The 25,794-nt window shown below is 45.1% G+C and overlaps 1 protein-coding gene across 2 annotated transcripts in view; it reads left to right on the forward strand.

Moving 5' to 3' along the window:
* Window positions 1–25,794, forward strand: part of MAP3K9 (mitogen-activated protein kinase kinase kinase 9) — a 63,661-nt gene that overhangs the window by 20,116 nt on the left and 17,751 nt on the right. For both annotated transcript variants that reach the window (XM_079127269.1, XM_079127270.1), the window contains exon 3: window positions 20,976–21,156. In XM_079127269.1, coding sequence (XP_078983395.1) covers window positions 20,976–21,156 — 181 coding nt within the window. The remainder of the gene's footprint in view (window positions 1–20,975; window positions 21,157–25,794) is intronic.

Genomic DNA, 25,794 nt, shown 5'->3' on the forward strand with positions numbered 1-25,794 from the left:
ATAAGCGGAGTATAACTCCTCCTTGGTTGTACACGATGTAGAAACACGCTGTTCATGTAGTCATATGTGCACATTGGGTGATAATGTCCGATTCATTCATAGTTTCCAGTCATTCTTAACTTTGTGTTGGGCTTATTAATATGACAAGAACTTATGGAACCTCACATCTGTAGTCAGGAGAGGTTGAGTGACTTGCTGAAGGTCATGCTGATGAGAATCCTCTCTCATGAGAATGTTCTTTCTTTCAGCACCTGCATCTGTTACTCTGTCCCGTGCTCCAGCTGAGTCCCAAGTATTGCAAAACAGTGGAATAAAGATCTACAATGCATCTGAGAAATCAGGACTTTTGCTCATAAGCCCTGAGGTTAAAGTTTGGGTGTGAAGTCTGCGTGTCTTTCTTCGTTACTTACATGGACTTCATCATTTTCTTTACTGTGTTATGTAGAAGGATAACATGTTGATTCCTCTTTTAGATGGTATAGTTTTTAGGAAGGAAAAAAAAAAAAAAAACACAGTAAAAACAATTTTTATATCTCAAGCAGTGGACTCCTGGCTACCTGTGCTTAGGGACAGGAATCCTGGAGTGGATCAATAATAATCTCTCTACTGTTGTCACAGTTGTGTGATTTGTTTTCCCTCTCCTTGTCATAGGAGACCTACCCTTTCTAATTACTTGGGTTAAGTTAATAACAAAATTGGTTTGCCTCTCCCAAATGCATGGCAGCTGGTGACAAGGAAAGATGCCTATCAAATCTAATAATTAGTGGTGGAAAATCAACTAAGAAAGTATGTCTCCCCCCCCCAAGTAAGTTTCTCTCAGGTGATTTAACTTTATTAGAATAATGTGACATTATCTTAATTTTTCCTTAGATAATTGTTCATGGGGGCAGTAATAAATGGGCCTCATCCTTCCACCCATTTTCTGGAGATGGAGATGAAGAATAATCATGTTGGACTGGGGTTGTGGCTCAGTGGTAGAACACTTGTCTAGCATGTGTGAGGCACTGGATTTGATTCTCAGCACCACATATAAATAAATGAATAAAATAAAGGTCTATCAATACCTAAACAAAGTAAAAAATAATAATAATAATGTTTTGTATAGGGTGTTCCAGAATTTTATTTCAAACAGTATCTAACTGAGGTACTTGGGCAAAGGTGCTGGCATACCCATTTTACAGTAGGGGAAACTGAGACTCAGAGATGTTTAATGCTTTGCCTAAGAGTAAGTTAAAGAATGGTGGAGACTGAACTTGCATCCTGGGCCCTTGAGTGCTTGTGTGGTGCTCTTTCTACTCTGTTCTTTGGAAAAAGACCACATTAGGAGATGCTTTCCTAGTGCCTTATTTCTGCAGGACAGACCCTGGACTCACCAGTGTCTGGGTATGATGGGGCTAGATCTGACTTAAACCTGGTCTTGGTGTCTTTGTGGGGTATGTCATTCCTACATCTGGAATTGCAGCTGGGGGATCCCTCACTGCTCCACTCCGGAGCCTCTGACACCTAAAATGCGCAGGACCTGAGAGCTAGTTTCTCATTTCCCCTTTCCCAGGCCCTCTCCAAAAGCATAATTTGAACCTCAGCTTTACTTCTTGTTAGTATTTGTCCTAAACCAAAATCATTATGCTTATATACAGCTGTCCATAAGTTGGGCTGTAATAGAAGTTTCCACTTCATTGGGCTCTTGATTTTACTTGTGTTTGTGTTGTGGTTTTGTTTTTGTTCAAACAAAGGAAATGCATACAGATTTCACATAAATTCACAGATGACTGTTTATAGAACTGTTATGGTTTAGACATGGTGTCCCCCAAAAGCTCATGTGTGAGACAGTGCAGGGTTCAGAGGAGAAATGATTGGGTTGTGAGAGTCTTAACCCAATCAGTGAATTAATCCCTTGATAGGGATTAACTGACTGGTAACAAATGGTAGGGTGAGGCTGGAGGAGGTGGGAATTGGGGGTGTGGCTTTGGGGTATAGATTTGTATCTGGCAAGTGGAGACCTCTCTCTCTGCTTCCTAATCAGCATGTGAGCTGCTTCCCTCTGCCACACTTTCCACCATGATGTTTAGCCTCACCTTGAGCCCCAAGGAATGCAGCTGACTGTCCATGGACTGAAACCTCTGAAACCGTGAGCCCCCAAATAAGCTTTTCCTCCTCTAAAATTGTTCTATTCGGGTCTTTTAATTACAGCGGTAAAAATGCTGACTGACGTGAGAATTTCACATTTTTTAATCAGAAAAGTGATGTAAACATTTTTGAAAAATGGTTTGGACACGCTTACTAATGGCAGAGTCCTCTGTGGTTATTCAGATGTCACAGTTTTCAGCTCTGCTTCACCTTGGAGGTGAGCAGGCAGGCCCTCCTGGGGTGTTGCCTTTGCTGCTGAGCGTATTGCCAGATGGGCCATGTCTGACTGGCGTGATAGTGTCATGCCCATGGAGGGCAGCTAGGCATGCTGTGTGGTGCCCACTTAGAATTTTAGATTAATACCAGGACAGACACGCTTCACTTTACCATTCGTTCCTCATTGCTTCCATTCAGAGCCATGACTGGTGGAACAGCATCCCAGCTATCAAAGACAAGTCTATTGGCTGTTTCTTCCTGTCCCACAGTAAGAATCTTGGCCGAGCTGCTACTGGAACTTTTGTGGTGGATTGAAAGGGGAGGGTGCATTGACTAGAATCCTGCAAACTCGGTCCAGGAGAAACACTCTTTTTTTAAAAGGAATCTTTTTTTTTTTTTTTTTTTCCGGTGCTGGGGATCGAACCCAGAGCCTTGTGCTTACAAGGTAAGCACTCTACCGACTGAGCTATCTCCCCAGCCCCTTAAAAGGAATCTTGAGGCTGGGGATACAGCTCAGTCGGTAGAGTGCTTGCCTTGCTTGCACAAGACCCTGGGTTCAATCCCCAGCACCAAAAACAAAACAAAACAAAAAAATAAATAAAAGGAATCTTGAGCATGAAATTTATGAGCTTCTTTGTGTAAGGGCAGTGAGTAGGATTTAAAAGGGGGATTTGAAGAAGTGTTGTTGTAGACCGTATGGTTCCTTAGATTGCTGAAGAAAAATAAGAGTCCGACTCATTTTATTTTAGGATGCCGTCTTCCCCCTTCCTCCTGATTGGACACAGTTCTTCCCTATTCTGACATGTGAGTCTTTGGTTTATGTGCTTGGCTCTAGGTTGCATGGGCCGGGAATCTGGCCAATTTTAGGTGCCTATTAAGCTTTTTGGTGCCTTATTTGATATGTAGTATATTGGAGAAAAGCCTGAGAACGAGAAGGTCACTGATAATGACCTCCCGAGAAGAGTAAGACTGTCTCTGCTTCGGAAGGGATACTCCAAAGCCTTCCCTGAGCTGGGAGTTTGCCAAGAGCTGAGAATAAGGCATTTGAGCACTTTCCCAGCAGTTTCTAGGTATTCCTGTTAGGCCAGCTTTTCCAGGGAGCAGGGAAGGAAAGGAACAGACTGGTTTTCCTCTGGCAACAAAGGTTTACTACCTTGAGAATCTGTGGTTTTTAAGTTTGCCTAACCCTGGTGAGAGTCTGAACTCTCATGGGGAAGAGGATTTGTGGAGTAATCTTTGGAGCAGGTTGGGAAGGTACAGCCTTGTCCTCCTCCCTGGTGGGCATGGAGGTGGGAGGGAGGAAGTGAGAAAGGCCTCTGTGACGTGACTTAGTCTGAGAGACAGTGAGTCAGAACAGTGCTAGGCTTAGCCTGAGGAGGTGCTCAAGTTTGGTCCCTCCCTGCTTTTAGATGGAGAGGATCAGGGTGACTCATAGGAAACTTTAATCTGTGTTTTGTAGCTTTCCAGCGCCATTAAGGAGCTGTGGTGTGGAATAGCCACTCCCAGCATTTTGAGCCTTTGTGGTCTGTGGGCTTCCTTGCCTGCAAGGTGATGAGATGAAGGTGATACCTACGGCAGGTGCTGCTTCATCCTCTGCCCTAAGATCCTTTCTCTTCTTTGAAACCCTGTGTAAAGTGCAGGTCACAGAGTCTGGAGTGTTTGCATGGTGTGTGGGTTATGAATCTCAACCATTTTGAAGACCTAGCTGGTCTTCATGAGAATTGGATGTAGCTGCTACTGTACAATGCTGTAGGAAATGTGATACGTCAGTCATGTATGTAATATAGATGTCATTTCCACTGCATTCTTTCTATCTTCAGGAGCCATACTATGTAAACACCCCCAAACAACCAGAAAAGTATGGTACAATATGGAATAACAGACCAGGGACAGGCAATTTGGGATTGTGGAGAAGGCAAGATTCACTGGAAGGCCTGGATGTAGGAGTCAGGCCTTAAAATATGAGATGGATTCAGGAAGTGCTATAGTTGGATGGTTAGGGCTGTAGCTGTGACCTTCCAGGGAAGGGGCCTACCTCAGTTCAGTCAGGTATTTGTTGGTGTTATGCCCCATCACCTGACTTCTTTAGGAAATTCCCAGGCCTGGAATATTGAACAGAAACACCATGCCTCGGGTAGGTGAGTCTTCCCCGTAGAAACAGCTCCTCTATCTACACGGTCAAAGGGTGTACCACGGCATAGTGCCATTGGCTCTGAATCACTGGGCAAAATCCTCAACCTCTGAGTCCCTTTCCTCTTCTGTAAGATGAAGACAATCCTCCTAATAGCTTAGAGCATTATAATGAAGATTGAATGAAGTTATGCATATAACAGTTATGCATGTAAGCTCTTAGCTTGATGCCAGGCGTGACCACTTGGAGAAAGGTAACTTCTCCTTTATTAAAAATTCTGTTTTCAGGAGCAGCTGCTTCTCTGGTAGCAGCAGACATGACTAGACTCACAAATTTGTCACCTGCTGTTTTCATTACTCTTGCTTTAGAATAATCCACCTCAAATGAGAACCTTTTTATGATGCTTATGGAGACTGTGGGTCAGGATTTGGAAAGGGCTTAGTAGGGATGACTTTATCCTGTTTTCTCAACATCTGGATCTCAGCTGAGAAGAGGGGAAGGCTCACTGAAATGCCACTGATGGAGTCAGGAATTGTCTGAAGGTCGTTTACCCACAGGTCCAGTGCCCGGGCTGGGAGGTCTTGAAGGTTGGGACAGCTTTACTGCCCGCATGCAGCCCCTCCATGAGCTTCGCTATCCCAGGGCTTTTGGCCTTGTGTGGTGCTCAAGACTCCAAGCACTAGCATTCCAGGGAACAAGCAAAAGCTGCATTATCTTTTCTAATGTGTTTTAGAAGTCACATAGTATCACTTCCATTACATTCTCTTAGTGACAGCAAGTCTCAAGCCTAACCAGATCCAAGAGGAGGAGACAGACCCACCTCTCAGAAGGAGAAGTGCCAGGGTTACATTGGAGAAAAGCATATAGCATGGGAGATATCATGTGCAAATCTGAAAACACATTCCTCCATTCCCACCAAAGGAACTGAGGCAGAGCTTGGCGATATGAGAGCCCAGGGAACTGTGCAGCAGCACGCCCCATGTCCACCCTCCAGGAAAGAAGAACTGCTTTCTAAGGACAAAGCCGTCAAGAGTTTAATGTGCTTCCTCTTTTTGTATTATTTTTGTCTGGCACATGCTGGGTGTGTCCAAGGCCTGACAGAGACCTGGCAGTTCCTTTTAGTTCACGTGAGCTGCTAAGGTAGGCAAACTCTAGGCAGGTGGGTGTTTGAGGGCAGAGTCTTTAGTTAGGGCAGTAGCTGCACCAAAACTCTGCCTCTGGCTGTTTCCTGCTGGTGACATTTGTGTCTGGCCAGGCTCAGGGCTCAAGTCCCAGCTGTGTTATCCATACTTAATTTGCACAAGATGGCAATAACTGTAGGTGTCCAGGTTGACGTCTTTTGAAGTAGTCATATTTTAGGATGTTAGAGCAGGGTATCCTGCAAACACATGCTGGGAGATTTGGTCAGGAAAATCGCACCTACTTTCTGTTTTAATCACGAGAAACTTTTACTCGGCAGCATGGGATCTGTGTAAAGGGGGCACAGTATCCAAGAAAGAGATAAGAGTGAAGTTCCCATGGGAAGCTGGGGCTGGCTCAAGGAGTCAGTTTTCAAGACTGATGAATAGAGGCCTATAAATATGTTCATTCTCTATCATGTCTTCTTCCATCCTCCAGCCCAATAAGGCTGCAGAAATCCACACATCAGTGCTGCTGAATCATGTGGCCAACAGAGGTGAGGGTGCATTATGGAGGTCAGTGCTCTGATTTGCTCCTCGTGTTCTGGTCCACGTGTATACATCTGGTTTTCCCTTTGCTCCCCATGGCACATATTCATGGCCAGCCAGAATTGGGAGTGACCTGGCACCCTGGACACTCTTGGGTTTGAAATGAGGCTCCAGTATCCCAGTCCTGTTAGTACTCAGCGTGCCTGGGCGGTGTGCCGTCTGAAGACTGGATCTCCTGGGGTAGTGATTCACCAGCCCTGGAAAGCTCTTCTATTGATGTATCCCCTTTAGTGTCATTCTTGGCTTGTGCCATCCCCTGAGTTGCCTATGCGCCCTTGACTGACAATGTCAAGTACAGTGCACTGATGATTTGGGGGCTTGCCAGTTGTCTTAGGTGAATGCAGGATGAAGCTGCTTTGGAAGACAGCAGTCTTAACATGCTGGAGCCATCGAATTGCATCTGGTCCACTCAGTGGCGTCAGGAACGTGTGAGTTGGTGACTGCAACTGAAAATGAGTGGACTGAGCACCTAGGTGGTTGTGGAGACTGGAGGGAAGGGAAACTTCAATGCCTGTTGGAAGAGAAGAGTTGGTGGGTAGATATTAGCCCAGAAGTAGGAAAGTGGGACCAGTAAAAGTCCTTCTACTTGCTAAATGCAATTAGCTTCCTGTGCAACTGATGACATGCAGGTATCCAGCCCTAGTGAATAGGTGAGGTGATGACAGATTTCCTAGGACTCACTGGTCACTCTCCCTATCGGTGAAATTAATTACTGTCAGATTCTCCCATGATCCCTAACTTCATTCCTTAGTGACAAGTCCTTCATCATCTTCTGGATGGTTCTGTTAGGTTACAGTATTCTTGCTGCCAGCATTGTGGTTGTTTTGCTGAAACACAAACGATCACAACACTTTCCTGCTTAAAACTACCTGGGAAGACTCCAAGGGTAGATTCCAAGCCCCTTGGTGCCGCCTGCAGTCTTCTAGTCCTGCCCCAGCCCTTCAGCTCCATCTTCTTTCCGTGCGGGTTCTGTTCCAGCTACAGACTGTTTCCTAGATATGTCAACCCCTCTCTCTTTGGCCTGGAATCACATCATACCCTCTGCTGAGAGTGGTCTTCTCCTGATTGTCCTCCCTGGATCAAACCCTGTCCTTCCTTTATAGCTCAGGGAGCGACTGTATGTTCTGACTCTCTTTTCCTTTCCTCTGTACATCTGCTACTTCCAGTGTCTTCCATAGCAGGTGTTCAAGCAAGAAGGGCAGATAGGATAGAACAAGGTCATTGTGAGGAGCACAGAAGCTGGAGCCCGTGGTCCCTGCTTAACCACTTCCTGGCTGTAATAGCTCAGCCACAGCCTCTGCATCTCTCAATGAAGGTTAAAGTTTCATGTCTTTTGAGGTTTTTAGATGAGGTAGTGCATGTAAAATGCTTAGCTTGGTGCTTGACACGTAGTAAGTGCCCAGTAAGTACTAGCAGTAGTGGCAGCCATGGCTGCAGGTGTAGCCTGAGGGCCAGCGTGAATGGGAAGTTCCATCCTGTTCTGCTTTGTAGGATCATCTGTAAGTCTCTCTTGCTCTCACCTTTGCCTCTGCAGGTGACTGCTGGCCTCTTCCAGTAACCAAAGCCCTTGGCATCTTTTACTTGCCAGACTCTGTAGGTCCTCAGGCATGAGTGTTGCGTGGGAGGAGTCTTGATTTCTTGGAGTAACAATATGGATTCTCTCTCGGTTAAAATTCTGATCTGGAATGTGGGTTGTACTTTAGAGGCTTTATCTACCCCACATCCCTTTCTCCCAGGTACCTGCTTGACCACCCAGCACCCACGATGCCGGGACCTCCTTCCCAGAAAACTCAATGGAGGCTGCAGTCAGGGTGGGGCCTCGATGTTCCGATCATATATTTCTGAGGGCAAATCCCATTGTCTCAAAGGTTGAGCTGCTGGGCATGTGACTGCCTAGTCAGTGTCTGAGCCTTGTGCTTCAGGGGTCCACCCTGACCACTCTAATAGCATCAGACTAGTTGAATAGGGGATCCTAGGCTGTGATGAGGCAAGGAGAATCTTTTGTAAAAGAAGTTTTCCTCTGTTCGTGGGTGAGAAGAATGGTTGTCCTTTCTTGAGGAGGATGAGCAGTGAGTAATGTTTCCCCAGGGTTGACGGAAGCTGTCAGTACACAGTGGAGCTGAGGTCTGGAGGTTTGGGAGTTGACACACACTACTTTTCTGATGTGCAAGTCTCAGCCTTTCTTACCACTCTCTAGAGGCCCTTTCTGCAGATGAATCATTGCATAGGGCACACATTTTAGAAAAGAAAAAAGATAAGTGGGTGCTGGTTTGGTATGGGTGGGAGCAGGGAATCTCAATGAAGAGAGTAGGGAGGTAGGCCCTGGGCCAGGTCATGGGACCCTGCTGATGGGTAGGAAATGAGAGGTGGGTTGGTCCAGGCCTTTCACAGTTCTTAGAGCTCAGTGTCTTAAAGGGCTGATGGGAGAGCATTCTGGAAATTAAAGTAGAGGTTCTGGATTGAGAATGCTTTGTTCTGCCCCCATCGACTGTGTCAGGCTTACCTGTTGCTCTGGCACCAAGTACCGTGGTACCTGCCTCGAGGGCAGAGCTCTAATGGAGCGGGCAGAGCTTTTGGAGCCTAGGGATTCCTCTGCATTATTAGTGCTTATCTTTGCACTTTTGAGCATTTAAGTTTCTGCCTTCCAGCCTTCTGGCTGACATTACTGATGGTTTGCCTGGGTATACCAGCATGTCAGTAGACATGTCAATCAAAGATCACATTGAGCTTGCAGGGTCAGCCTGTACAGGGTGGTGTTGAGTTCGCAGGGTCCAGCCTGTACAGACCCTGAAGCAAAACTCAAAACCTCTAAAGTGGATTCGGACCTGGTGGAAAGGGTTATTTGTCCTGTTCGTCAGAACCTTTGCCCCAGCCTTCACACTAATGCACCTTCTCAGCCACGGTGCTCCTAGCGCACATTTGTCCTTAATTATGCCCGTGGAGACACTACCTGCCAGCAAGCTTTTACCACATCTTGCCAGAGCTGTCCTAATTTGGTCCTGAATGTCTGTGAGTATCCCAAAGATTTAGTCTTAACTTACAAAGCATGTCATCTAAATATAAAAGGTTGGCTCCCTTCCCTAGAAGGATACATAAGAGCACTCTGGGTTCCAGAGACACCCTGGGTTCCAGGGGAAAGGGCTGCAGAGGTAGGTTAGGTTTGACAACTAGCTTTGGTAGCTTCCCTGCCAGTTCTCGTCTGTTACACAGATTTCCTTCCTTGGCCCTACCAGTGAGAAGAACCTATCAATTAGTCTGTGCTCTATAGTAAACCACTCTTGGGCCGGGAATGGTGGCGCATGCCTGTAATCCCAATGACTGGGGAGGCTGAGGCAGGAAGACTGCGAGTTCAAAGCCAGCCTCAGCAACTTAGCAAGGCCCTAAGCAACTTAGTGAGACTCTGTCTCTAAATAAAATATAAAAAGGGGTAGGGACATGGCTCAGTGGTCAAGTGCCCCCAGTTCAATCCCTGGTACCAAAAGAAAAAGGAAAAAAAAAGAAAGAAAGAAAACCACTCTTGGTGCTGACACTGTGCCCAGCAGTGGGGTGGTCACTGGACTGTTCAGGACATAGGATCAGGGGAAGTTCCTGTCGAGCTAGTTTACAATCTGAGACTTCCCCAAGACAAACAGTGTTTCATACACTGGCTGGTAAGAGACCAGTTTTGTAGAGAAGCGGAGGGTATTGTGGAGATGTAACTGCTTGTGGAGAGGCGGCATGGGATAAGGGAGGGAGAGTGGGCTGAGAAGCCAGAGCAGGGATCCAGGGGATCCAGTCCTGACTTTTCCTCTTCCTGGATGTGGAAAAGTTACTGAACCTTCAGGCCTCAGCTTTCTCACCTGTGAAATGGGGATACTATCAACTTTCAGGGTTGCCACGAGGAATGAGTAAGGCAGCGTGTGTGTGAAGTTCCTAAGGTTGTGTCTGGGATGGAGAAGGCATGAGAGAAATAGTAACTGCTACTGTCATCCTTAAAGGAATGAGTTCTTGATATTAACAGACGTGCATGTTTAACACATAGATGATTTCAGCAATACAGATGAGTGGAAAGAAAAACTTGTTCCTTATAATCTCCTTATTCAGAGATCACCACTTGGTAGCATTTTGGTATGTATCCTTCAGGTGATTTTTCATATGATCGAATATCCTTAAAACAAACAAAAAAACTATGTATTTTTGTATATTACTGTTTTATTATAATTTAGTCATGTACATTATTGACTATTTTTGGATATAACTTATTCGAAATTGTGAGGTGCACATAATCTAGTTTTAAAAGCCAAGTGTATTATTAGGGTTATAATAAATAAGGAAGGGTCCCTGCTCTGTCCCTTCTTACTTTCTGACTTCCTCCCGGCTGGTTAGTCATCTCCGTGAGGGGAGGTGCTGGTTTGATTTCTCTTTGAACACACAGTGCCTGATACATATGGGCTTTTTGTACACGTGGGCTCTTTTTTTGAACGGGTTAAGTCAATACTTATTATAGAATGTGATTTAGTACTTTAAAAATATGCTGCTGAAACATATGTTTCAATTTGGTTCATTTTATAGCATCTTGGGAGGCCGTCCAAATCTTTGGCTATATTATACTGAGATCTTATTGCCTGACTTTTGGTTTAGATTTGCAAGTTTAGTATATCTATTTTTCTTTTGCCTTAAAGAGGTTTTGTAGTGTTAGAATTGAACACTAAATTAATTAGATTGCTAGGAGAAACAGGCACTGAAAGTCATAGTGACTGAAATAAGAAAGAAGTCCGTTTCTCTTGAATGTAAAAACCTGGTGGCGCGGGGGGTGGGGGGGGGTGGGGTGGGGGGGGTGGTCACCCATGGTTGACATGTCAGTTCCATGACATATTCCCACCTGTGCACAGCTCTGCCAGCTCATGGGCATGGCCTATCCCTGTTGTCCAAGATGGTAGCTACTCCTCTGGCCATCACATTAGTATTCCAGGCAGTGCAGGGTAGGAAGGGGTGAAGAAGACCCAGAGCCAAAGGGTCTGAGCTGGTATCTTTTAAGACAGGTTGCAGAAAGCAGCCACATGCCACTCCTTAGTTGCCTGGCTACATCCTGGAACGAGGAGACTGGGAAGTGTGGTCAATGCGTGGCTGAGTGCCCATCTTGAAGTCGTGGATCCTGTTCCTGTGAGAGGAGTGGAGAATGACCACTGCAACTAGCAGTCTGGGTCGCAGATTTCAGGCTGTTTTCCTGTCATTAATTCCTTGTTAGTCCTTCCACCATGTGCTGCCAGGGCTGCAGTCTGTTTCTGCTCTGTTTTCAATTTGCTTTTGCTCACAAACACAGCTGACTCTGTCCTTCCCCTTTAACCCTTACTCGGAGACTTCTCTCTGCTCACTGCTCTGGAATTGGAGGACTCGGGACACCTGCTTGGATGTGAGAAGGCAGCAGACAGGTAGAGGACCCTTCCTCAGGAGCAGTGCTCTGCTGCCTTCTGCATAATGTGGTCGCAGTATTGAGATCAGTGTTTCCCTTGGAGGGACTACGATCTATAGACAGTATCAATATTCATACTTCTGTTTTTCAAATGTGCATGGGTGTTATTGTGTTGATAAAATTCAAATTCATTTGCAAGTCTTCTCTTGGGGCTGTGTAATATGGCATGCTGATCTCTCCAACTGTGATTTCATTCAGACCTAGATGGTGTCTGACCTCTGCCTATTAAACCTGTGGACCCACCCATCTGAATTTCAGTCTCCGCATTTGAAATTGGATACAGTAATAGTACCTACCTTCCTGAGTTGTTGAGAGCTTTGAATAAGATCATGGATGTAAACACTTAGCCCAGGACCTGACACTGAAGCCTCAGAAACAATGGTTGTAGGTATTTTTTCCTTTCATCAGCCAGTGTACATTGTAAAAGTAAAACTACTGTCATAGTTACTTTTTTTTTTTTTTTTTAAAGCCAAAAGAACCTATTTTAAAAGGTTGGAAAATCATTTATGTAGCTTCTGATAGAAGGCTCTTTTGATATAAAGCCCTTGAACAGTTGTTCGGAGCTCTGTGCCTGAACTGATTTGATAGACATGCTTTGTGATGGCTTGAATTTATTCATTCAAGACAAATGTTTATTGAGCACCTATTATTGCCTCTTTAGGATACAGGTATAGACAGGCCATGACAGTTTAGCCTTATTCTGGTGCAGGTGCACAGGGAAAGTTCGCTGAATTGAATGCTTTCTGCCTTTGCCAGGAGAGCTAGCTCTGCCACATCCATTTGCATTGGATTTGTCTTCTATACCAAGAGTAGATGGATCCTAGATCCCTAAGGACTCAATTTTCTCCACCTTTTCAGAGTTCTTCTGAGGGCCTTCTGCCTGCCTTTGCCTGAATGCTTGTGGGGAAGCACAGCTTTGCTAGTTGTGCCAGCGGAACCCAGTGCACTGCTGACACTGCGGAACCCAGTTGGGGCTTCAGCTGCTGCTGGCATCTCCTGTCTCCAGGCGACACCACACCTCTGCTGAGGCCAGGAGTCAGGGTGTCTAGGTGGTGAATCATTTGCCTCAGTAAGCAAGTCTGGCCTCTCTTGGCCTTGCTGGGAGGAATGGTGTGGCAGAGGGCCAGGGCCAGGAGAGGCTGGGGGATGCCGGTCGTGCTGTCGTGCATGGTAGTGGCCCATGAGTCAGGCTTTCTCACGTGACTCTTGCTGAGTCAGCTCACAGGGGCCTGCTCCATGCAGCAGCTGCCCTGTTGGCACTCTGGGCTGCTGGCTGGGAATGGGGTTGGAGATATCTTCCTTCCTTCATTGGAGACAGCGTGCTGCCAAAAGCAAAGTCTCAAATGCTGACTCAGGTGCCTGAAGGCTTCGGTGTCTGGGGAGTGGGGCTTTTCTCTAGGTTAGAGTCACCTTGCCTAACTCCTCTTTGCCCTTGGGTTTAGCTGTTCAGCAGCTCAGAAGGGAGGTGGAGCTCAGCAGGCCCCAGGGAAAGCGTGACACTCTTTTCAAGGAATTACAGACTGTGAGCATGTCAGTAGGGAAATGGAGTCCTGTTGCAGACCCTGCAGAGGTGGGAGTGGACCCCAGACATCCTGGCCCACATCAGTCGGTGTTTTCTTGCTGCCTTGTTGCAACTCGGAGGTGGTTCTTGTTAAGGCAGGAGAGGAGGCAGTGGCATAGATCCGGTGTTTGAACTCTGGGCTCTGGAAGAACCAGCAGGAGTACACATGTGCCTTCCTCTGTTACATTCCCCAGGACAGAGTCTGTCTATCAGGAAAGATGGAAGAACATGCCAAAAAAGGTAGATGACTTCGCAGATTCCCTGAACACAGACCATTCTCATTTCCTTCTCTTTCCTCCAAGAAAACAAGCAGAACTTAGGCAGGTTCCACGTCGGGGTGGCAAATCAAACATGCACAGATGATACATCTGCCCTTGCTCTCTCCTGAAATGACAGCAGACTCTTAGATACACCTGAGTAGAGGCAACAGCACCTGAGTTTTGGAAACTGGAAAACAGATGGAGGGGTGGTAACAGATGTAGGGCCTTCAAGAAAGGTAATTTTAAGCTGATAGCAGGGAAAGCAAAAACCAATTAACCTAAGAAGTCCAGGGACCAGCTGGGATTGGGGGAAAGAAGGTGCTAAAATCACAAAGACTGGGTAGAGATCATATGCAGTACAGTTGAGTCCCCCAGATCTCTTCCTCCTCCACTCCATGTGGTTTTCTGACTGCCATTCCTTCTGGAAGAGGTAAAACCAGATTTCTACACTGGAGATACCAAGTGCAGTAGATAATAGGGGTACAGTTTTTGAAAAACGGAGAGAGGAAGTAACATTCCACACACTGAAACCTGCCCCGTGCTGGGGATCCCGCCCTCCTCATGGCCTACTTCCACCCATATCGGTAATATTTGTGAATATTTCAATATGTACCTTTAAAATGTTAAGGATTCTTTTTTAAACAGAAGCACAGTTATGGTACTCAATAATGAGCAGACCACCAAGAATGACCATACCTCCGAGCAAAAGTGTGTCAGAGACCAAAACACAAATTGAAAAAACAGCTGAAACAAACTATATTGGGAGAGAATGAACAGAGAAATAAAAAAGAGCTATTAGTAATACATGTAGGCAAAGGAAAAGACCCGCACTGCCAGAACAGATGTTATTCAGCTGCATTTGTGCTTCGCGCTTAAAAAAAAAAAAAAAAAAAAGAACTAGAGAATTAAAAAGGAGCTCTCTTAGAAATGATGAAACCATGATAGGGAAATTAAAAAATCAATAGAAGGGTTAGGAGACCCTGATAGTTTGCATTTTTCATATTCCCTGAAAAATTCATGTTAGGCAATGTAGGATTGTTTAGAAGTAAAATAGGATTGTTTAGAAGTGAAATGATTATATTATCAGAGTTGTGACCTCATCTCTGGATTAATCCATTGGATACTTTGAACAGGCTACTAGGTGGTAACTGCAAGTCAGGCAGGGTGTACCTGTAAGAAGTAGGTCACTGTGGGCATGCCCTTAGGGATTGTGTTTTGTGCCTGGCCCCTCCCATTCTCTCTCTGCTTCCCAACTGCCATGAACCCATCAGCTTTCCTCTGCCACATCCTTCCACCATGATGTTCTGCCTTACCTTAAGACCAGAATAAAGGAGTTGACTGACCATGGACTAAACCTCTGAAACTACGAGCCCCAAATAAACTTTTCCTCCTCTACCTGGTTCTTATTGGGTATTTTGGAATGAAAAGCTGATTAACACAGAGTGATATATCTCAGAATGAGGAGCAAAAAGAAAAACAAAGAGGGAGAAGAAAAGATAGTAAGGTAAGGAGGCGCTCGCCTGCTGGAGGATCACAAGTTTAAAGCCATCCTCTGCAACTTAGCCAGACTCTTGTCTCAAACAACTGTCTCTGCAACTTAGCCAGACTCTGTCTGACTCTTCTATGTGCACAGTACTTCAGTACATTTAACAAATTAGAAAAGACCAAATCAAACAAAATACAATTCTCAAAACAGATTAGTTGCTTAGTCTGGGAGAGAGGGGGCCAAACAAATCATGGAAACCTTATGGAAGCCTGGGGACAGGAGCCTTGGTGCTAGAGTAAGCATTTAGCAAATCAGGGCCCGTGCTAATGGAAATGAATAATAGATAAGAAATCTCAAACTGACAAATCATCTGCCAGTGCTGAGTTTACCATTAGGACCTAATAGGACAGTGTCCTCAGCTATGCCAAGTTTTGAGAGCCAGGCCTTTAGCTCAGATCAAGCTCACCCTTGCGGACACCTCAACCCCCCACCCTGCGTTTCTTTCTCTGCTTCCTGGCAGTGGATGGCCTTGAGGCCATTTTGGGTGGTCAGCATTAAATTATGTTGCTCCCGTGGCAAGCCAACCCGCGCCTGTGTGTGCGGAGGATCGGAGTCCGATTTGGTGCCCACCGGACTCTTCCAGTCTTTCCTTTCTAACAGAGAAAGCAGGCCTGAGGCTCAGAACTCTGACTAGTAAGTAGCAGGGTGTACGGAAAGTCAACGATTATTTGTGCAGTTTACATAATGTCCGGATACATGGTTTATCCAGTTATCAATACTAATCTAAAATTTAAGTAATTTTTTAAAAATCCATTTCCAAAGAAAAATATCAAGTAAAAGGCCTTAGGTGGTCTGGAAATAAGAGCAGGGTCCTTGGATTACTGAAGTTTGGAAAACCATGATCATCTTACTAGTAGTGAAGTATTGGTCCCTACTCACACTCTTGGTCTTGACGTGCTATTCAGTTCTGTCACACTTCTTTCTTCAGAGATATTGGAAGGCCGTTGAGGGCGGAATCTGCAGCCTTTCCTTCTCTGTGGAGCCCTCACCCTCGCCTTGCACCAGCGGACTGGACGTGCTAGTCGCTGGTGAACCCCTGCCGGGGGTGTTACCCATTCTCTAGCCTCTCTCCATGACCCCGCCATGCCTCCCCCCATGCCTGGCAGCAAAAGGATGGGGAAGTAGATAGTCTCAGAAGGTGTGCAGAGGGTCCTCAGAAGGTGCGCAGAGGGTCCTCCAGTCAAGTTTGTGGCCAGCCAGGGCAGAGTTCTTTCGGGACGCCGGGTCCTGCGCAGGGTTCCTGCAGGGGGTGTGGCTTGGGATACAGAAGAGAGGGAATGAGGTCCCATCACATTCTAGAGGAGAACGTGAGACTCACTTCGGGGCAGGGGATGATTAGAGGAGTATGTCTGGTGCTCAGCTGTGTGGAGTTGGTTTTGGCTGAAGGAAGAATCGAGGAAAAGGGAGAACAGCCAGGACAGCATTAATGTCAGGCAGAATCCCAGGACGGTGTTCACCGACACAGAACGTGTTTCTGGCCCCCGGATCGCGCGGCATAGGGGTGGAGAATGTGGTTCTGAGATCAGAGGGACCTGAATGCAGTTCCCCTCCGCATCCCTTGATAACTGGAGACAACTGCCTTGACCTTTTTGTGTCTGTTTTGGACTGGGTCAGGCCCCATTTCACAGGGTTGACTTAAGGATCAACAGGGACTATGTAAGTAAACTGCACCATGCAGCTGTATTTATGCAGCAAGACTTTATTGTGGTTATGTGTCAGGGACTGCCAGGCTTCCCCCAGCAAATACTTGAGGGCAGAGTCCCACCTTCAATGTTTTAATCGTAATAATAATAGCTAACATGTTCTGGTGCCCGTTTATGTGGCAGGCACTCTGCTAGATTCTGTATTGCTATATTGCATTTAAATTTTATTCCCATTTTCTATAAGGAGGAATTGAGATAGAATTTATGGCTTTGTCTGGAATCACATAGTGTCAAGCCTGGGACTCCCTTTGTCTACTCCCCTTCCCTGTTTTATTCTCTTTACTATCAGCCTCGACCTTGTGCCAGAATCGAAGTTGGTTTCCTCAACTGGGCTTTTTTCTCAACTTCCCAGTTGGACCACCACCATTCTTGCCAGCACAAAAGGCTGGAGACTTCTGTGTTCTCCATCAAGCTCCTATCTATGGCAATCACCAGGTCTTTGGTTCAGATGCATCTTTTCCTCTTTGTTCGCCTGACCCTGGCCAGGCTTCTGTTGACGCAGGCCTGGGATCGTTCATTGTTCTCAGTATTTTCTCTACTGCCCTGAACACGAGAGTGAGGGCTGCACAATACACTCTCCTGCGTGTGGTTTCTAAGACATGAAAGCACAATAATTTGTTATTGTCACAGCTGCTCATCAGTGGTAGAAACTCATAATAGTGATACAGATGTGTAAACCATTGGAATGTAACCTTTGCCTCCTGCACAGGATAGCATGTTGGAAGAAGACTGTACTCTGTTTAAAGCTCTCCTCTTCAACAAACGGTGCTAGGACAGCTGGATAACCACACCAAATTGGACCCTTATCTCATATGATACATAGAAATAAAAAACAAATGGGTTAGTGACCTAAGTATAAAAGCTAAAAACCATAAAAGTCTTAGAAGAAAACATAGAGGTAAATCCTACTGGCCTTGTTGGCATTGGATTCTTAGGTATTACACCAAAAGCATGAGCAACAAGAACTATAGAGTAGGCTTCATCTAAATTAAAAACTTCTGTACATCAAAGAAAAGTATAAAGTAAGTGAAAAGACAGCCTACAGAATGGGAAAATAGTTGCAAAGCATTTATCAGATAAGAGTTCAGAATAGAGAATTCTTACAATGCAACAATAAAAAACAAACCACCTGCTTCAAAAATGGGTGAAGGATTGAATAGACATTTCAGAGAAGATATACAAATGCCCAACAAGCACACGAAGAAAGACTCACCATCATCAGTCCATTAGGAAAATGCAAATCCAAACCACAGCAAGATTCTACTTTAAATGCACTAGGGGGCGATGGTGGGAATATGTGTTGTGAGGATGGTGAGGATGTGGAGAAATTGGACCCCTCATATTCTGCTGGTGGAAATGTAAAATGGTTCAGCTGCTGTGGAAAATAGTTTGGTGGTCCCTCAAGAAGTTAGATGTAGAATTGCCATGTGACTCAGCAATTCTATTTCTAGGTATGAAAATTGAAATAGGCACATAAACATTCATACATATTCAACATTATTCACAGTAGCCAGAAAGCTGAGATGATTCAAATGTCAGTGGATGAATGGATAAACAAATTCTCACATACACACACAAAATGGAATATTATTCAGTCATAAAAAGCAATGCTGAATGTCAGGTGCAGTGGGGCACACCCGTAATCCCAGCTACTCAGGAAGCTAAGGCAGGGGAATTGCAAGTTCACTGCCACCTAATGAGATCCTGTCTCAAAATAAAATAGAGGACTGAAAAAAAGATGAATGCTGTACTGATAGAAGCTATAATGTGCATAAACCTTGAAACATTATTAACTGAAATAAGCCAGATGTGTCATATTGTATTTTATTCAGAAAAGTAAATCCATAGAGACAGAGCACATTGGTGGTTGCTGGGACTGGGAGGAGGGGAGAATGGGGAATGGGTATAAGACTTCCTTTTCGGGGTGATAAAGATGTTTTGAAGCTAGATAAGAGGTAATGGATCTACAACACTGTAAATATTCTAAATGCCACTGAATTATTCACTTTAAAATGGTTAATTTTATGTTGTACAGATTTCATCCCAATAACAAAATCAAGAAAAACAAAAAGGAAAGCTTTCACAAGCTTATGGGCTTTAATTGTTAGTAACTGATGCTTCGTAGTTACCAGTATTCCAGGACACTATTGTCTGTGACCCTCTGCCAAGATTTCTGACTGGTTTTTGATTACACACTCTCTTGTTTGATAAGGGTGGGACTCCCAAACCAGGGATTCCTAAATCAGATACCTTCAGGAGCCTCAGCAGGTCAGCTGGGTGTTGGGCAGCAGGGACGGTGGCAGTTAGGTGGAACCAAGTGTAGCCATCCTGTGTGAAGACATTCTCATTCAGATGGACTGTCCCTGGCTTGTACTTGGCCCATCCTTTTGCCATCCTTTTTAAGCTGACTGTTGGACTAATATGAAACTTTATCCTCCTCCTGCCGTGCCCTGTCCCAGCCACTTTGGTGCCAGGAACCAACCCCACTGAGTATGTAAGGGGAAGGGAAGGACTTCCCTGAATCTTCTGTTATGGGTGTTCAGAGACACAGTCAGTAGCTGGTGGCTGGCTCTGGAGAGGGAATGGAGGGTTTCCTTAGTGTCACTTGCCTTCTGTTTGAATGTCCACTTGTCTATTATCTCTGCCACAGAAGAATCTGGAAAGATCTTTTGTTAATAGATGAGATACAGAAAGATTTTTTTTTCTTTTCTTTTTTAAAATCTGCCCAAGCATTTGGAGGCCTGTACCCACTCAGGATGCTGGAAGCCTGGGGTGGGGAGGGGTGTGCCTAGGGAGGAGGTGGAGGGTGTGGAGGAAAGAGCCTTAGTCCATTAGGTCTAAAGAGTGGCTGTTTTCTTTTGTACCTTCAGCTCTACGCTGCTGGTGATCCCTCTGTGCTGCTGCTTTTCTGAGAAACACGTAGGACACAGACCTTTGACCCACATTCTTTCAATATAAAACAATTAAATGAGCCTGTTGCGGCTGTGATTTGAGGCCCCTGCCTCAAACCCATGCCCTAAAATGCCCATCCAAAAGAATCCACCATGGATTCCTTTCTTTAGATACGTAAGAGTTTGAACTCTGAGTCTTCTAATGCAAATACCTCTAAAGAGGTAAAGGTGAAACCTTGGGAGGCCATCTGGGGTAATCAGCTGAGAAAGTCAGAGCTAGTGGGAAGCCCTTTGGAGAACCCAGGCAAATGTAGGGCTGAGCACTATTTTGCACTTTCTTCGCTGTTTCTCTGGATAGATCTGGTTGGATAGGGCTGAGTCAACTCTTGTTCTTGTTGCTGTTCTGTCTGTAGCAGATTCCTTTGTCACCCTTGCCATTTGAACTTGAATGGCATGGATGAGGAGGGAACCTTCCTCCTTTTCGAAACAGCAGCCTGTGGAGCCCGGAATTCCAGGTGACCCAGTGTCTGCCCCATGAACAGCTGTGCTTGCATGGAGACTTTGGAACCATACCATTTGTGAGAATGGAGGCTTGGCTTCCACGTGGCCCAAGAGCTTGCTCGCTGTCCAGTCAACAGCGTTCCTTGTGGAGAGGTTTGCGGATACTGTCCAGAGACTGTCCAAAACCTTGAAAATCCAGTGCGTGCCTCCAGTTCCTGTGATCTGTTAGTGGTTATAACCCAGGGGTACCCTGGCAAACAGGAAGTCCAAGTAGCTACTTCTTGGAGGGTCACCTGTGATTCAAGCTCTTTCTTCACAAGATGTGAATGGGCTATAGGTTAAGAGAGCAGGCTCTGGAGTCAGGCCGCCTGGGACTCAGTCCTGGCTTATTAGTTGGGTGACCTTGATGATTTGTTTAATAGTTCCGTATCACAGTTTCCTCATCTGTGAAATGAAGATGGCAACATTGGTTGAGTACTAAAAGTGCTTGGGACCAGAGGTGTTTCAGAGTTTGGATTTCTTTCGGGTTTGGGAATTATATGTGCAGACTCCACTGGTTGAGCACTCCTAAATCATACTTGGATTAGGGATGCTCAACCTGAAGTAGCTGCCTTTTAAGGTTGTTGTGAGACATCACCTCTAATCCTCTACCACACTTATATTTGTGCCATAAAATACGGGGCTCAAAAGTGAATGCAGTGCAGATGTTTAAGACATGGCGGCTCCTGCCATCAGTCTGTGGTAGCCGAATGAGGAACCTACCGCAGAGGCCAGGAGGACAGCAGGAGGGCTTTGTGTTTAGAGGTTTCCCTGTGATTAATGTAGACTCTGTTTTCTTCTGTATTCCTTTCCTTGTCTAGTATTGATCCTGCAGAAGGTGGAGAATGGAGACCTAAGCAACAAAATACTGAAGATCACTGATTTTGGCCTGGCTCGGGAATGGCACCGAACCACCAAGATGAGTGCAGCAGGGACATATGCCTGGATGGCTCCTGAAGTCATTCGTGCCTCTATGTTTTCCAAAGGCAGTGACGTGTGGAGGTAAGGACTTGAGGTACAGAGGGCGTGCTCCCCAGGACTGTTTTGGCTGCACACTTGGAGATCTTAGGTTACTCCAAGCAGGCATCCCTCGTAGATCTGAGTGACACCCTAAGAGCAATCTGTGCTAATTTCCATGGTGCCAAGAGACAGTTTTGGTAGATGTTTTCATCTACAAAAAATATTCCTCTAGTGCCGTGTGGTATGTATCACCCCTTTGAGCCAGGTGCAGTACTGCATGCCTATAATCCCAGTGACTTAGGAGGCTGAGGCAGGAGGATCACTGAGTTCAAGGTTAGACTCAGCAACTCAGCAAGACTGTAAGTAACTTAGTGAGTAAGTAACTCAGCAAGACTGTAACTTAGTGAGACCCTTAATTTCAAAATTAAAAATAAAGGACTAGGGACTTAGTATAGTGCCCCTGGGTTCAATCCCTAGTACCTCCAAAATAAATATATAAATAGATAGATAAAAGTACCACCTCTTTGTGGGTTCTTTTGTGTTAGAAATTGCTCCCATGGAAAGGCCTGTAGATTGCAAGGTCATCATGTTCCCCCCTCTCTGACCCGTTGGATGTTAAGGACACTGGTCTCTCCTGGAGATCTTCCCCAGGGTAAGCCTAGATTGTACAACTTCAGTGGCCATTACTGTTGGACTTGGGGAGGGTTTAATCCAATGTCCTCTCTATAATTTCCCTACCCAATGAATATTCTTTGTACCGTCTCTTTTTGTTCTTGGTAGCTTGGAAAATCTGTTTTTTTTCTTGGTGGCTTGGAAATTATCCTTTTCCTGTTATCCAGTTAATCTTTTACTCAAGGCTCTAGAGGTCTATTGGACATTGATCTAGAAATGGAAAAAGGTATCTCCCCAGTGTGCCCCAAGAACTGCAGAGTTACAGACTAGACATGACCAACCGTCTCCCTAGTAAGCATCAGTCCAAGAGGCAGAAGGACAGGGATCTAAAAAGTCTTGTCCTCATTGAGGAAGGACGAGCAACTACAGGCTGTATTGCCTTGGTATCCAAAAGCAAGGACTACAGTTTCTCAGCACGTATTGGTCTATGAAGTCAGTTCTTCCTGATGTGTTCTAAGCATCTCTTTGTGTGTATTTTTTAATAGTTCTGAAGTGGGTGTCAGCAGGATCACACCCTCTAGAGACAATCCTAATTCCAATAAGGATTCTAGACATGAAAACATCAAGATCTTTTTAGGGCACCATTCAACTCACTACAACCACGGTCTATTTTCAGAACATTTTGATCACCCAGAAAAGAAACCCCGTATCTATTATCAGTCATTCTTCAATCTGTCCTTCCACTGCTTTTCAGCAACCACGGGCTTATCTTCTGTCTGTGGCTTTGCCACTTCTGGGCATTTCACATTCATGGAATCACACGATACGTGTTCTTTTGTGATTCACTTCTTACATTTAGCCTAATGCCTTCAAGGTCCACCCATCTCTCAGCTTACATCAGAAACTCGTTCTTTTGATGGTTTTTAAGTGTATGAACATGTGAAGCACAGTTGCTTCTCCGTTTATCAGGTGATGGACTTTGGGGCTCTTATGAATAAGATTGTGGCCACTTATGTGCAAATTTTTTTTGTGTGTGAGTGTGAATTCAGTTTTGTGTTCATAGATTCAGTTCTGGCCACATGCAAGGAGTAAAATTGCCAAGTCATGTGACAATTTTGTTTAACTTCTCTCGAGGAGCCAGAAACCGTTTTCATCACGGCAGTCCCATTTCACGCTCCCACCAGCAGTTTGTGAGGGTTCCAGTTTCTCCACATCCTCTTGACACTTGTTACTGTCTCTTGTTCTGTTTTGGTCTACCAGTGGGTCTCTGATTTAGCATTGTCCCAAGGACTTAAGCCTCCTGATCCAATTTGGTTGATGAATATAGTTTAAAAAACATAATTCACCCTCCTTCCCAGCTTTCTCTGCTTCTGTGCTATAGGCTTTTCTTCAAGACACATTTTATTGAACCCATTATGTGGATATTAAGCCCTCTCTCCTCAAGCCTACTCATCTAAGTGGCTCCAAAAGATCTTCACCTTTACCAGAGGAAAATGTGCACCCATTGATATACATACAGCAATACTTGCTGGGTGCAGTGGTGCACACCTGTGATCCCAGCGGCTTGGGAGTCTGAGGCAGGAGGATCACAAGTTCAAAGCCAGCCGCAGCAACTGAGCGATGTTCTAAGCAACTTAGTGAGACACTGTCTCAAAAAAAGTGGGGGTGGGCTAGAAATGTGGCTTAGTTGTTAAGCACCCCTGGGTTTAATTCCTGGTACCAAAAAGGAAGGAAGGAAGGAAGGAAGGGAGGGAGGAAGAAAAGAAAGGAAAAGAAAGGAAGAAAATATGGCAATCTTATACCTGTTAATGTGTCACCTGCTGTATATCCTTGTTCCTGTACTCTGAGCACCCTCTTCCTGAATGTCATGCTGTGCAGGAAGAACAGTTATTATAACTGAGGGCCTCATCTTGCAAGGACGTCTTACCTGTGGTGTGGGATGAGGTGGAGGCATTTTCTTAGTCATTTTAAGTTTTAAAATTATAATAATAATTTAAAAATTACAATAATAAAACATATTTCCTACAGAAACAAATTAGAAATAGAAAAAAAAAAAAAAAAAAAGAAAAAAGAAAAGAAAATCACCCTAAAACTATTTTGAGAGCTAGCCTATATGAGTATTTTGGTATGCTCACTCCTATTTTTTTTTTTTTTTTTTAATTTTTTTGTTTGTTCCTTTTAGTTACATATGACAGTGGACTGTATTTTGACATATCATGCATACATGGAGTATAACTAACCCAATGTTTGCCCTTATTTGTGTGCTGAGCCACCCATTCCTTAAAAATGGGATCATTCTGTTTTATAAGCTGTTCTTTAAATGTAATATAGCAGGAACATATTACCACATAAATGAATGTTGTAACATCAGTAGATACAGTAATATATACATTGCATACATATGTGTGTTAACAATTTATTGGTTTGAATGAACTAACAACCAGAAGAAAAACTGTATGTTATATTATGGTTTTGAAAATGCTTTCACATGAATTAGTTCAGTATTCTTTGCCAAAGATTATTAGGTAATCAGTGTGGTTCCTGGACTGTGAGATCAGACAATTAGCAAGTGCAAGAAATTCCCCAGCCCTCCTCATTCAAGGGAAATCAGTGCTCTTCTTGGACAGCATGGCCCAAGCTAGCGGCCTTAGAGATGACCCAGGTTAATAAGGGGAAATGCTGTGCCGCTAGTTGGGAAGGGCTGTGTCCACTCTCGTCTTTTCCTCGCTTTCAGAAAAATTGAACACCCCTCCCGCTCCCCCCACATGCCCTCTGTAATGGTTGAAGGGATAACTGAACTTCTGGAGGTGGTTAATTATTAATCCAAGGGTGAATTCAGAGTTGGGTTCGGCAGTGAGGGGTCTGGTGGTGCAACCTTGAGGGGAGGGACTCGGATTTGGCTGAGCTGGCCCTTCCAAACTGCTGATGAAGAACCTTTTCCCCTTTTTCCTACTGACTTGAGCTCAATCACATTGACTTCTCCTGCCCCGCTACCCCCGGTACTCACATCTGCCTAACTCGTATTTCTCCACTTTCTTTCTTGGACCCTATTCCTGCCAAAGAAGTACCAAGTCTTCATTTATTCATTGTAAAAACAAAGAGGACCTTGGCACAAGAAACCTGAGCAATTACATCATCTCCAGAAAGGCTGCCTCTTAGAGTAATGGTGTCTCTCAGCAAGGCTCTCACCAGGCTCTGGGGCTCTACCTTATCATTTCCAGACTCTTCCTTGTTTCAGACCCTTTCCGAGTAGAAACTGCACACACTTAGCTAGCCATTGATGGTGATTTTGGGGTGGGGAGTGGCTGTGCTGTTATTTATTGCTTGTAACTACTTTGTAACGTAGATAGTGCAGTCTTTGTTGTACAGATGAGGTGACCTTGCTTCCTCAAGGGCACATTGCTGGTAAGTGGTAGCATGGGCATTTGACTCAGGTGTGTAAATCTTTCTGCGTCAGCATTGCACACTCAAGCAGCAGTCCACACGCTTCTCTTAGCTGTAGAGCCCTTTGAGCAGAACAGAATGCAGATAGGCAAGCCCGGTTAGAGCAGAGCTGCCCTGTTGAAGCTGAGAAAGGTAGGATCCTAGGCTCCTCCCTTTTCTGGGTGGCCTGAGACATCTCTACAGGACACTCAGGGCTCAGTGTGAAAACCATCACAAAAGAGATATGGTACATAACCAGGGAAAGCTTAGGCCTTTGAAACATTCCCCTGTCTTTCCAGGTACTCAGGCCTCAGACACTGCTTGTCCCAGACTGCATGAAAGATGGGAGATCTGTGGGACTTCGGTTTTTGTTCTCCAGGGTGGAGTGGGCATTGATGCTAAGAGCAGGCAGCTGAAGATGAGAGTGGCTGTAACCTTGGAAGCTGGGCAGCAATGCTGACGTTTCTTCAAGGTCACTCAGTAGAAGTTGCCCATGTGACCACTGTCTGGATAAGTCACATAAAAGGTTTGGCAGGAAGTGCACTAGTGCAATTCTTGAGGGTGTGTAAGGCTTACTGTGGCACACCCAGAGCAGCCTGCAGGACCATCTGATGATGTGCTCTTTTGCACATCCTCCTACCAACT

This window comes from Sciurus vulgaris, assembly GCF_902686455.1.
Source record: "Sciurus vulgaris genome assembly, chromosome: 2".
Taxonomy (NCBI): domain Eukaryota; kingdom Metazoa; phylum Chordata; class Mammalia; order Rodentia; family Sciuridae; genus Sciurus; species Sciurus vulgaris.